Below are 13,643 nucleotides of genomic sequence, written 5' to 3'. Positions count from 1 at the left end.
AGATGATGAGATAGACATTGAGATGTTTGGCATTTGGAAGCTTCAAACCATCATGATACAATATATATTGGGTTAGCAAAGAACATAGCAAAAGTCGCATTAGAAAACAACTTGTGGGACTGGAATGATGGACAACAAAAGCTTGGAGTTGAAGACATAAGAGAATAAATCTATCCAAGGGAAGGATTGAGTTTCCAAGCTACATTAGACAACAACTCATGGGAATCAAAATAATGCACAACAAAAGGCTAGAGTTGAAGACAAGGGAAGAAATCATCCAAATCATGTGTAAGGAGGATAAACAATGATGCAAATGTCTAAAAGGGTGAAAAATACTTATAAGGAATGCATGCCTCTTATATGTGAAGAATTAAGGCATGTCATATGAAGTAAATTCTCTGTAGCCAACAATCGGAGAGTAGCAAAGTCTTTTTCAAAAGAGGACATAATTTCTCCAAAGAAAGTGTAATCCTTTGGGCACCATAAGCTTCAAAATTCATAATTTCTCTTATAATTATTAAGGTTCCCCTGTGCCCAAGATCAAGTTTGTATTTAGGTTTGAAATCTTGGATTGAAAATCTTGCCAAGTATCTTGAATAAAAGTACCTATACAAAGTCTTCAATGTAGGCTTTAAATCCTTTATACAAATCCTCGTTTAGTTTATGGAGGAGTCTTTAGCAAGTTTAAAATGTGGAGGAAGAAAAAGTACAGATGGAAGAAGTAGTACATGGCTCTGCACTCTGCCTTAGATGTGGAGGAAGCAAATAGTGTCACACTTTGCATTAGTTTGGAATTGTGGAGGAAGATAGAGTGTGAAGCACCCACCTTGCCTCCCCCCTTCTGCATCTCTGCATGAACTCTCACTCCCCATCCTTGCATGCCACATCACTCATTTCTTTCGATAACCATGGATCACCCACACAAGTGCAACTGCCAACCAATCAAATCATCATGTCGTGATGATGGTTGCATGAAATATGGAACGAAATTAGTTCTTTGCAATGAAAATTTGTTGAATATCTTGGTCTTTCATTCCAAGCAGAAGAGGAGATAGAGTGACTGGGATTCCAATCAGTACAAGGTAAAGGAAGACACATTGGTCTTCAGAAAGGGTTGGAACTTGCTCCTAGATAAAGGATTGAAGAGAATTTGTCACAACCTTCAATAATAAGTCCACTATGGAATTTTGCTAGTGCAGATCGAATGACATTGAAGAAATTGGTCTTAACATTGAATTAATCTGGCACCAGAAACATTCTAGACATTCGAGAAATTATTTGGCTTTATTTGCTAAAAATTGTCATGTCCATAAACAAATGATACCTTTCTATAGAGGTGGAGTTCTAAGTAGAGTGAGAAGGAGCCATCTACTCAGAAACATACTTCACTCTTTTTTGTTTAAATAATGATGGATCTAATTGTATAAGATATTGATGGTTTTACAGTGACAAATAAAACTATTCTCTTATTTTGAATATCACTTATGTAATTATCAATTGGATCATGTTGATGCATGTTGTTTTGATTGTCAATTATTACTTGGGGTATGCTCGCCAATTACATCCTCAAAATTTGGGGGAACACTATGCATGTCATTGAGAACTAGCCTAATGTTCCTATATCTCTGAAACTTAGTGGAATATTTATTTTTGTATGCGTCTTTCTCATATAATTTTTTCCCTTTTCATGGAAAATTAGGTTACCATTTATTACTTGAATACACAGGATGCCATTTTAGTGTTCAGCTAGAGCTTATTTACTTGTGTCATAACACAAATGTTATTGATGCACCTTATCTTGTCAAACTAGTGTAGGAAGATCCGAGACATTGAAAACCAGGGATAATGAATGATCATGCTGACCGATCACTTTAAGATGTTGGTAGGGCAAACAAAGATAATTCCATTCCCCGTTTTTCCTTGCAATATTTAGATAGACAGTGGCTGAACTTAGTTGGATTTTTCTTGACTCAAATCTCAATGAGACTAGAACCAAAGATGTCATTATTGGCTCTATTTCAAAACAATCATTCATATTGATTGAGCTAACCCGTTACATTAATCAAATTACAAATGTTGTCTTTTTTCATTGTTCATATTTTTGAAACGCATTGATGTTAAAAAATGTACTACGTCAAATAAAATTTCCCCTCTTTATCCAATGAAAAGAATATACCATATGTGGAAAATTACAAAGGAGGAGGCTGTTGTATTTAACTACAATTCCTACAGATGGTAAAAATAACAATTATGTTTATTTCTTGAATTCAATGTTGTTGAAGTGAAAAAGCCTAGTTGTATTTTACTACAATTTCTACACAAGGTAAAACATTTATTGAATTCAATGTTATTGAAGTGAAAAAGCTTAGAATATGTGGAAAATAACAAAGGATGTGGTTATTGTATTTTACTACAATTTCTACACAAGGTAAAAAATAACAGTTATGTTTATTTTTTGAATTCAAAGTTGTTGAAGTGAAAAAGCATCTATAAAGACACAAAAACACATATTTATGTAGTCAAATATGTGTTAATATCTTAGTGACTTTACTTGTCTTAAGTTTGTCCATTTGATGGTCAAGCTGCCAATTGCAAGCCTTGAGCCTTAATCTCTGCAAGCAATTTAGACCTTGTTTCCCTTTAATTCTACCTAGATTACTAGACTATGTTTTTCCAAAAATATTCTAATGTTGGCAAGTGAACTCATATTTTGGGTGACCCTTAGCCAATACTAAAACCCTCTTCCAAAATTGAAGTGTCTAACCGTTAGTTCTTTTAGCATTGCAATCCGGTCTAGAGACATGCTTGATTCCTATTGCCATTGCTACACTTGAGTGTTGAGGAGCACCTAAAAGAAGGCAAAGCATCCCTTCTACAACTCTTCAATCTTGAGGATGGTTTCAACTCTGTTTGAGGTCCTAAATTAGTGGGAAAGAAGAAATATCAGAGATGAAGTTGCAGACAAGATAGGAATATCTTTCTCCCCTTTTAAAAAATAGTTTTCATGTGAAATTTTACAGTTTGTCAAATCCCAACTGTAAAGACATTATAGACAAGCATGTTAGAGTCAAACTTTAATTCAAACACCTCTACTCAACTCAATTTCAAGTAAAGAAAATGTTTTTCAAAATAGAGATAATAACCACCACACAATTCGGTATTATTACGACTTCATGCCAGCGATTGCTTGCTCTATGAGAAACTTAGTATTATGAACCCCATATTTCACATTTAACATATGATATATTCCTGCATTTGGGTAATTGTTTCCGTCTTGCTTATCATATTTTTAGTAAATCCAAATAGACTCAGATAAAAACTCTATCTTTACATTGCCCTATCTTGTGCCAATCTTCAAGGTACATTGTTCTATTAGTCATGTCCTTTTAGGCATTTTTTTACATCTAAATGGTTAAAATTCCCTAGGGTTGTTTCCTTCTATCACACTGCATTTCTCTTATATCCCAAGCATCAACCATCCATAGTGGACTCATATCCTTGAGATTGCAATTAATATTTTCACACTTGTATTTTGTTGTACTGGGTTTCATATATGGTGCTAGTAGATCTTACCTAATTCACAAGAGAATAAAGTTTGAGAGTTGCCTCCAACCGGTTAGTTCAAAAAATTGATTTAATTTAACATACAAATTTCCAACAACTACTTTCTTATTTATTATTTTTATGATTGTGTGGGTCAAATATAAATTGTCTTGCCCCACTCTCCATTTTAAATACAAAATTGACTCTAGATTTTTTTTCCACATATGAAAGTCTTTCATATAGCAAGTTTGGTATGAGTCTTATCTTTGCAATATGATTTATCTAGATTTAGACATGCGATTGTTTTTATATGCACATGCCACAAATAACTTAATAAAATGTTTAGACAACTTAATGTTGTAAATAAATATTGGCAAAAGATAAAATCTTAATTACTATGTTACATGTTGTGATTAATATGCTATATCCTAATATCAAAAGGAAAAATAATAATACAAATAAATTAAAATTGAAAATAAAATTTAACATTTACTTAAATTTTCAAATAAAAAATATAATTTTATAAACATTAAAAAACTTAAATTCAATATATCAATGATTACTTGCTTCAAATTTATAACTTCTCCAATTTTAACCTTACAAACCTCTCTTTACACCTTTTGGAGGAACTGGTAGCTATTTTTGTTTCCTTACACCTTTCCTTTTGGCTCAATTGGTAGTTATTTTTGTATACATTGAAAATCAAAATTACTCCATCGAACAAAAAAAAATCGTCGATCATTGACACTAGAAGGCTAGCATGGTCCTGATGCCTCGGGTTGAGTCGGGTACGATTAAAATATACGAAGTTAAATGTCCGGGAAATATACCGCAATGGAGATAAGAAAATTGGCGGGAGTTATGCTTTCGCGCTCAAATCCCCAATACCAATTAAGAGTCGGCAGTGGCAAAACACTACTATCATCTGAAAGACATTTCATATCAGTTGTTTCTGTTACTATTTTCCATTGTAAATTTCTCCTTTTTTCTCCGTGGGGAGTGACAGAGTAGAGATTAAAGATGTTTGGCATGCAAAGTCAATCGGACGGAGGTTCTCTATTCTCCGGAGGCGGCTTTATGCCCTCTCAGGCCACCCAAGTTAACGAAGGTGGTTTTTCGTCTGTCAGGGTAAGCGGGTTTCCTCTGTCAACTTAGGCTATTTTAGGATTTTTAATCTCTGCGTGTTTTGGCAGTTTTAGGAGCCCGACGAATTTGGATTGTTTTGCAGAAAAGCGGTACCGGCACCGGGCTTCTTCCATTGACAGTAAAACAGATAAGCCAGGCAACCCAGAAGCTCTCGGATGAGAATTCGAATTTTACAATTGATGGCGTGGATATTAACAATGTAAGAATCATTCTTTAATTTTTACTGAACTTTTAAGGTGTTCTATTATGGGAAAAATTGCCTGAATATGTGTTTTTTTTTGGGTGTGTAGGTCACCCTTGTTGGGATGGTTTTCAACAAGGAAGAGAGGGTTACTGATGTGTCGTTTTATCTCGATGACGGTACAGGGAGATTAGAAGTGAAACGTTGGTATGCTTTAGTATTATTATTTTTTCTGTTGTAATGTAGCTGCTACGCAGTCAGGTCAATCAGAGTAATTTACTGGAATTTTTATTTGAGAGTAATTTCATGCCCTAGGTCACAAGATCGAACTGTCGCGTGTCTTTTTATTTTGGTTTAAATTAAATAAATTACCACGTGAACTGAAATTTACCGGGTGAAACTCATAACACTAATAAAACTAGTGTAATCACTCACATCACTTCAACCTGACTTTGTGCGAAGATCTTTTTTTTTTCATGGATCTGTTATTTGCACGAATACAAGGCAAAGTAGTAAGATTTAATACGAGCATGATTTCAAATATATTTTAGTAAGGACAAATTAATTGATGAAAAAAAAACAGTATTTTTGAATATAGAAGTACACATTTTATTATAGTTGCACGAGAACCTCAACATTTCCTAAACTTTTTCCCTTTGTTCTGGTATTTCCGCAAGCTTAGGAACAAGAACATAACATCTTCGATTGTCTGGGAAAGGTTCTGGGAACTTGGGGGATTTAATGGAGCTCTAACTAAGGAAATGAAAGTTTGGGAATTAATTTATAGTATCAAAAGTTTATTGTATTTTCATATCATGAGAGTAGTGCTATTTATCTTTTTTCCCATCAGAATCAGAACAATGTTTCAATATATATGTAAAGTTTAATTTTACAAAATATCAAAGTTTTATATTTATTTTGCTTTTCATTTTTTAGATAAATATTTGATCGTGTCTCTGATTAAATTAATAATGTCAATATTACAATAATTTGAGAAATATAATATTTTAATTCTAAATTTTAATATAGTTCAAAATTGCTAATTTAAAAATATTATTTAATATATCAACATACTACAATATAATATACTATAAGTACTATATAGCAATTCCAATTGCAAAGCTTGATTGTGCATTTTCTTTTCCTTTGACTTATTCTTAAGCACATCAATGTATGGCAAGATTCATGCCAAAGTATTAAAAATTAGATTGCATCGATTATAATGGATACCATGAAGTGGTTGCTTGCAATTCTTATGGACATGCGTATTAGATTCTTGTACTTTAAAGTTTATATGTAGTTATCTAGTGTATCAAGCCACCCATATGCCTTTTTTGTTGCCCAAACTAAGTGCATTCACAATTGGAATTCCTAGTTAGCTCTTGGGCAATTTTGAACACATGTAGAGTTGTATACTACAATGTAAATTCAATCAAAAAGTAACTAAATACAAAATACATACATACCATTAGATTTACATATATTTTCAATTGGAGAAAAATCCCCTCTTTGATTACAAAAAGCCAACGATATATTAATTTGCAAGACACCAAGCTATAATTGTGTGCCCATGCATACACAATTGTTCTTCTAATATGATGGATGGGGAATTTCATAGTGGTTGTCTAGAAACTACTACTTTGCTTCCCCTTCTTTTAAGCCTTTTGTGCTTTAAGATACATTAGCCATTTATGGCTTTCTTGCTCTGGGCAATTAGGGCTATGTGGTCAAGTGCTTGTGTGCCCTTTTGTTTTCATTTATGGATCAATCATTGTTATTAACTATATAGTTCCTCCCTTGCGATTTATGCCAACAATATATTAATTGGCAAGACATTAAGCTATAATTGTGTGCCCATGCATGCACAATTGTTTTTCTAATACGATGGATTGGGAATCTCATAAAGTGGTTGTCTAGAAACTACTACTTTGCTTCCCCCTTCTTCCAAGCCTTTTGTGCTTTAAGAGACATTAGCCATTTATGGCTTTCTTGCTCTTGGAAGTTAGGGCTATGTAGTCAAGTGCTTGTGTGCCCTTTGTTTTGCTTTCATTTATGGATCAATCATTGTTATTAACTATAAGGTTCCTCCCTTGTGATTTATGTTGATATAACTCAGGGGAGGTTGTTGTACCCATTTTGATGTGGTTTTGGGCATTTTAAGGGTTTCAATGACCACCAAATTCACATAATTTGTTTTATGTTTATTTTCTTTAAGGAGATAGAATTGGTGTTAAGGAATAGAGATGAGTAACAAATGTGACAATATAGCACTAGGTTTTATTTATTTTTTATGGTGTCATGAATTGGGGTGCTTATTTTACCAAATTTGCTTAGGACTTACCCATTGTTGATTTTTTAAAGGAGAAATGTGATTTATAATTTGATAATTACTTGTAATGATTTCTTAATCAAATTGCTTATGTGACATGTATTATTAAACAATTATACAAGGAAAATCTCAATAGTAATGCAATAATGATAACATGATCATAAAGAGACAACCAAGCATAAAAGATACATTTTTCACTTGGGGAACCTGACTTTGGGAGAAAACCCAACAATCTTTTCTAGGAGAAATTCTTTAATTCAACAAAATTTACAATTTGATTTTCCAATCAAACTAAGTTGAACTGATCGCATAAATCCACACAGGTCAAACTTGGTCAAATAGAGAGAATTTTGACCTTTTGCCTCAGCGAGTCAACTTTGGTTAAGTAGGTTGAAACTCAACCTCTTGCAATTGCCAAATGAATTTGGTCAAATGTGGTCAAACTATGTCGAGAGAACTCAGTGAACGTAGGTCAAATCAAATCAGAAGATGAGCTTGGTCAACCTTAGAAGACTCTTTAATTTGCATGTGTGAACAAAAAATCAGAAGATGATATGATGGTTTGAATTGGTCTCCAAGTGATGAGGTTGAGTGGTTTAGGGTGCCCAAATTTGTGTTTATGGTTGGGCTGACTTGACTTTGGAGGCAAATTAAATTCAAAATTTAAATTTTGAATTTCTTCTTTTTATTTCCTTTTGAGGGCCGACTTGAGTAGTTGTGAATACCGATTGTAGCTACCCAAAAATCAACACTCCCTCTTAGTTAGGGAGGTATTCACCTTGACTTCTTGAGATGTCTACTTCGTTGAAAAGTTTCTCATTCTTAAGAAAAGATTGAATGAGCTAGCCATGTTGATGTATCCATCCACTTCATGTTTTAATCTAGAACCATGTGGAAAGTATCTTGCATCAAGACCATGCAAAGGATCTAGTTATCTACTAGTCAAGTCCCCCTTGCAAATGGATCTAGTCACCCATTAGCCAAACCTTTGGCGATATGGTCAAAACCTTTTGATTGGGCTCAACAAGACTAGTCCTGGGTCACTAGCTCAACAAGTCATCACTTGGAGCAATGAAAATACCATTGACCAAAAAATGGTGAAATCCTGGGCCAATTACGAATCTCGCATGCCAATTGAATGGTAAAACACTTGTTTGATGCTAAAGGCACTCACTCTACCCGCTAGCTAAGTATCTCTTGGCAATATGGTTATAAATTGTTGACTGAGGGAGCACTTTGGGCCATTCTCCCTAGCCAAAACATGGCCCTTGGGTAATACCCTTGACAAATGTTTGCCCTTAATGCTACAACGTCAACACTCCCTTTGATTGAGGGAAGCATTTTCAACCATTCCAAGCTTGTCCCTGAAGTAAACAAACTTGATCATGGGACAAAGGCTTTGTGAGAATGTTAGCAACTTGCTTGTTTATAGAAATGTATTGGAACTATACTGATCCCTTTTGTACCATGTCTCTGTTGAGGAACCAGGTGAAGTAGGATGAGGTTTGATTTATTTGACTTGATAATTACTTGTGAATGATTAATGTCTTCTTATTACTTCTTAAGTGTTCTTCATCATGCAATTATACAATTATATAAAACATAATGACTATAAAAAAAAGAGACATTAGAATTTAGGCGCAAAGCCAGGGCAAAACCCCACAAGGGGGAAAACCCAACAATCCTTCTCTTATAGAATCATATCAAAATGAGGTATCCAAGACCCAAAACCAAGACTGCCACCAAAACATTAAGTCAATCCCTCCTTGATGTCACCTCTAAGCATCAAAGTTAACACAGGTCAAAATTGGTCCAAGTCTATTCTTCTTTCTAAAATTTTGGTCCTCTTTTGGTCAATGTCTTGAAATTTTGGGTTTGCACTAGAGAGTTTGAAAACATGTCTATAGTTGCCTCGAAAATTTGTCCTCATTTTTAGGAATTATTCTCCACATGTGCTAGAATTATTCTCCTTTTAATTTGGTTCCCTTTCTCCTTTTCTATTTTAGAAAAGTTATACCGTTCTTGAATAATCTATCAATAAGTCGAACTATAAGTCGAACTATCTTATATATATATATATATATATATATATATATATATATATATATATGAAATTGAGTAGGTGGCTCTTGGAGGCCCAAGATGACTTATTCCCAAGGAGGGCTGATTTTGATTATTTTGGTGGACTTGACTCAAACAAAAAATTCAATTTTCTTTAATCCAAATGGGATTTGACTCAAATACATTTTGTTTTTGACTCTTTTGACTTTATAAGCATGAAGAACATGCTTTGACTAAAAAATAAAATAATAATGAATATAATAAATATGTCAATAATAAAAATTATATTTTATTACATTATGAACACTGACACTAGTTACATTTTGAACACCCTTTTAACTAGGGAGGTATTCATAATGACCAACATGATACTCTCAAGTTGAAATATTCATATAAGAAAGGATCTAGATTGACAAGCATCAATGATGATTTACATCATCATAGCTAGCATTGTCAATATACCAAGGTCTTGACAAGTACGCTTTATCTCTCCACTAGATCAAAGCACAATGTTGGGAGTTATAAATCTGGACACCACTGCCTCTCAAGGCACATACCCCACCCGAGTATTCTTAAGGTATGACCTTGTTGAAAGATGTTACTAGTTTTGATCTTCATAATTGTACCTTTATGTATTTATGTAAAAAGCAAAAAAGAAAAGGAAAATGAAAGATAAAATCATTTTTTTTTCAAGCATGAGTTTCAAGCTCAAAAGAATTTTTATTATTATTAAATAAGCACATTCTTCATGCTTCTAGGTTTTATTGAGTCAAAGAGTCAAAGTCCTATTTGTCACAAAAGACGAGAGATGAAGCGGAGGGACAATCTAAAATGGAAGAAGAGTTTCTTCTTGAGATGGGATATGTGGAAATTTTGCCTTCGTACTTCTTGTTGTTGATATCTTGATGATGAATTTGTTGAGCAAAATGGAAGGTTTGACTTGGCATCTAGAGGTGGAAGTTCTTTTGTGGTCATGGGTCTTGGATGTCTTGCTTTGATATGATTTATAAGAATAGATTTTGATTGGGTTTTCCCCTTGGAGAGAGGTTTTACCTTGGCTGAGAGCTTATATTTTGTGTTCTTTTGTTTTTGTGATCTTCTTGTTTATGCTATAGTAATTGTTTGATGAAACAAAGAAGAATAAATATTAATAAGAAGCTAACTAATTCATAAGCAATTACTATGAAAGAGAAATCTAATGTAAAATTGATAAGCCTCTTGATTTCTCAACAGAATTTACAGGACCATTTCCTAATCCAAGAAAAAGTATGTCCTCTAGACCATTCTTTACCAAGTCCATGCATCCAACTTAGGATCTTAATCCTAGTCAACCACAATACATGAGTCAAGAATGGATGTGCTTGATGCTTATCCAAACCACCATTCTCCTTGCTAGTGTTCAAGCACTAGGCTTACGGTTGTTAGTCTTGGCCATAGTATGTGACACATGGAAAAGATGGTGTCCACTTTCACTCTCTCTTAACCAAGGAGGACATCCTCACTCCCTCTCAACCAGGGAGGAGATGAAGTACTAATATTTCCCTTACATCAGCGACTTGTTCTTCTGTGGAGATTTGTTGTAGCTTCTCGACTCTTATTTGCATTGTACTCTCAAATCATAAAGTGCTTCGACCTTCCTAGTTTTTTTGACAATCTTCATGTAGCCTTGATCAATTGAATTCAACATGTCATTGGGAAGCCAGATTGCTTCATAATTGATTGTACAAACCTTCACATCTCTGCTTCCTTTGCATTGCAGCAAAATTTTGCTTCATGTTGTTTCCAAGATATCATACTAGTTCCAACCATCAATAGTATCTCTATTAGCGTTAAACCAATCAATGTGTTCTTGAATCGAATATAACAAGGAACCAATCGACTACCGGTACAATAATGTATCAATAATGTCAAAATTATTCAACTTCTTACTAAAGAGTATTGTCGTAGATTTGTCATTTGTCCTTTTGATTGCAAGCTTCTCTAGGTTTTTTGTCAAGCTTCAATTAGTATTGTATCCATCCAATATCTTAGAGCTCCCTCTTTCCAATTGAGGTAGGTGAATTTTTATTAAGCCTCGTTTTTCATGTTGCCATTTAATTGACTTATTTGTTGCATACTTCAAATTGCTTTCTTTTTGTCTTTTTTCTTTGCTACTTTCTTCCAATTCTTCCATATGTTAGTCAATCTTAGATATATCTTGTCTCGACTTGTAACTTTTATTAAAAGACTATGAAAGAACAAAAGGCAAAGTGTATAGACGAAATAATAATAGTAGTAATCAAAGAAAGGTGTAGAATACTTATCTCTTTGAGGAGAGTTAACTCCCTCTTAGACTTGGACCTTTTCATCAACCTTGTCATTGCATTAGCATGATGTCATTCCTATCATTCGTGTCATTCCTATCATTCTTAAGAGCTAGGTTTTTTTAATATTGGAAATGATTAGTTAGTGTTTTTGTTGCTAGGGTTTTCTAACTCAAACTTTTGCTAGGGTTTACAAATCCTAGATTCTCCAAAGTCTTCAAGATGTGCCATTTAAGAATTGCAAATTCAATAAGCATACTAGAGAGTTAGTTGCAAAACCCTAGAGATGCTATTGATAAGCTTTTAATGGAACAGGGATCATTTCATTTATTGATCACAGAAACCTAGTCTTTATACGGAAAGAAAGAATCTAAATGCTACCATATCAATTAAGTCGCGATTTCTAATATATCCCTTTTATAGTACATCACTATCTTTCAAAAAATCATTAGCTCACTCTTTATGTCAATTCCTAGATCTGACTTCATGATTACCTAGAAGACTTGGTATCCTGTGCAATATGATTGACATCGGTCATTTGATGCAAGTGAACACAATTTATACATATCTCTTCAATTTTACCTTATTTATGCTTGCAAAGATTTGATCCTTTGACTTTTCTCCAGTTGTCATGTACCAAATTTCTCCAACAAAGGTGCCTGAATCCTTCAACCATTGTACTAGGATATGAACCACATAAATTTCTTTAGGCTGCTTGCTTTGTCCTGGTTCCTTTCAAACTTCATAGATAGGTCAACTTCATTGATATAAATCGTCCTTTTTTTATGTATAGGAAAGTAACATAGCAACTTCACATACTTGTGCCATTGGGATAAGCTTCATATGCCTTCATATGTATTATCATAGTTCTTTTATAGAGTTCGCTAAATCACAAAGATGGTCCTTATAGTTTTGTTCCCTTCCACTATATACAACCAACAACATGTTGCACGTCTGTTCTTCAAGGTCAACTACAAAATCATCCTTGTAATGAAGTCAACCAATATCCTTAGATCTTCACATATACCATGAAGTATGTTCTTCACATACACCATGAAGTATGTTCTTCAAGTCTTTGCACAATTTGCCACAAAACTTGTACTCTTCCATGCTCAGTCATACATGGTCTTCAAGCTTCAATAATTTCAAACTTTCATAGAATTTAGATCCCTATCACACATAGTTTTGATCTTCATAGATTTGTGTCTTTTCAGAGTATCACTATAGGTTCGGGTTGTTCATTATTGCTACCACATTATTGGTCCTGCTTCAAGATCAGGTTTAATTTTGGCAAGGCTTCAAAGAGTCTCCAAGTTTCTTCATATCTTTAAAATACTTCATAAATTTTAGTGATAGGTATAATATCATCCAGGGTTACTCATCAATCTAGGGCTGCTACATTTAAAGACTCCAAATGGGTTCCAAGACTTCTCAATAAGGTTTTCAATAGGGCTTTACAAGGAGTGTCTTCAACAATCTTTAATGCTCAAAAATGTCTTCAATAGTCCTTGCCAGTCACTTCAAAGATGCTTTTAGGCTTGCCTCAACCATTGTCACTAGGCTACTCCAAATGATGTCTCTAATTTGCTTCAAAGAATGCTCAATTGCCAATCTCTGCCTTCAACTATGATCTAATCATTTCTCGATAGGTATAATATCATCTAGGGTCACTCTTCAATTCTAGGGCTGCTACATTTGAAGACTCCAAATGGGTTCCAAGACTTCTTAATAAGGTTTTCAATAGGGCTTTACAAGGAGTGCCTTCAACAATCTTTAATGTTCAAAAATGTCTTCAATAGTCCTTGCAAGTCACTTCAAAGAAGCTTTTAGGCTTGCCTCAACCACTATCACTAGGCTACTCCAAATGATGTCTCTAATTTGCTTCAAAGAATGCTCAATTGCCAAGCTTTGTCTTCAACTATGATATAATAATTTATCAAGAAGAAAGTCCATAGGTTCAAGAGTATGAGCCCACAAGTCGAATGTAGAAGGTCACATGTAAAATTATCACAGAGTCAAGGAGGAATAGGCCTTAGGTTTAAAGTTGAGATACCACAGGTTGGATGGGAATGTGTTGCAA

General features: G+C 34.0%; 1 protein-coding gene across 1 annotated transcript in view; it reads left to right on the top strand.

Moving 5' to 3' along the window:
- The first annotated feature begins 4,313 nt into the window (after window positions 1-4,313).
- Window positions 4,314-13,643, top strand: part of LOC149241934 (replication protein A 32 kDa subunit A-like) — a 42,366-nt gene continuing 33,036 nt past the window's right edge. Inside the window, exons 1-3 of the mRNA XM_089374086.1 lie at window positions 4,314-4,671; window positions 4,772-4,888; window positions 4,980-5,077. Of these exons, the coding sequence (XP_089230212.1) occupies window positions 4,564-4,671; window positions 4,772-4,888; window positions 4,980-5,077 (323 nt within the window). The 5' untranslated portion in view covers window positions 4,314-4,563. The remainder of the gene's footprint in view (window positions 4,672-4,771; window positions 4,889-4,979; window positions 5,078-13,643) is intronic.

The sequence above is a fragment of the Pinus tabuliformis genome, chromosome 8 (assembly GCF_031772625.1).
Source record: "Pinus tabuliformis cultivar Carrire ecotype Pingquan chromosome 8, CPIR1, whole genome shotgun sequence".
In the NCBI taxonomy this organism is placed as follows: domain Eukaryota; kingdom Viridiplantae; phylum Streptophyta; class Pinopsida; order Pinales; family Pinaceae; genus Pinus; species Pinus tabuliformis.
This window is presented reverse-complemented; position numbering and strand designations above follow the sequence as displayed.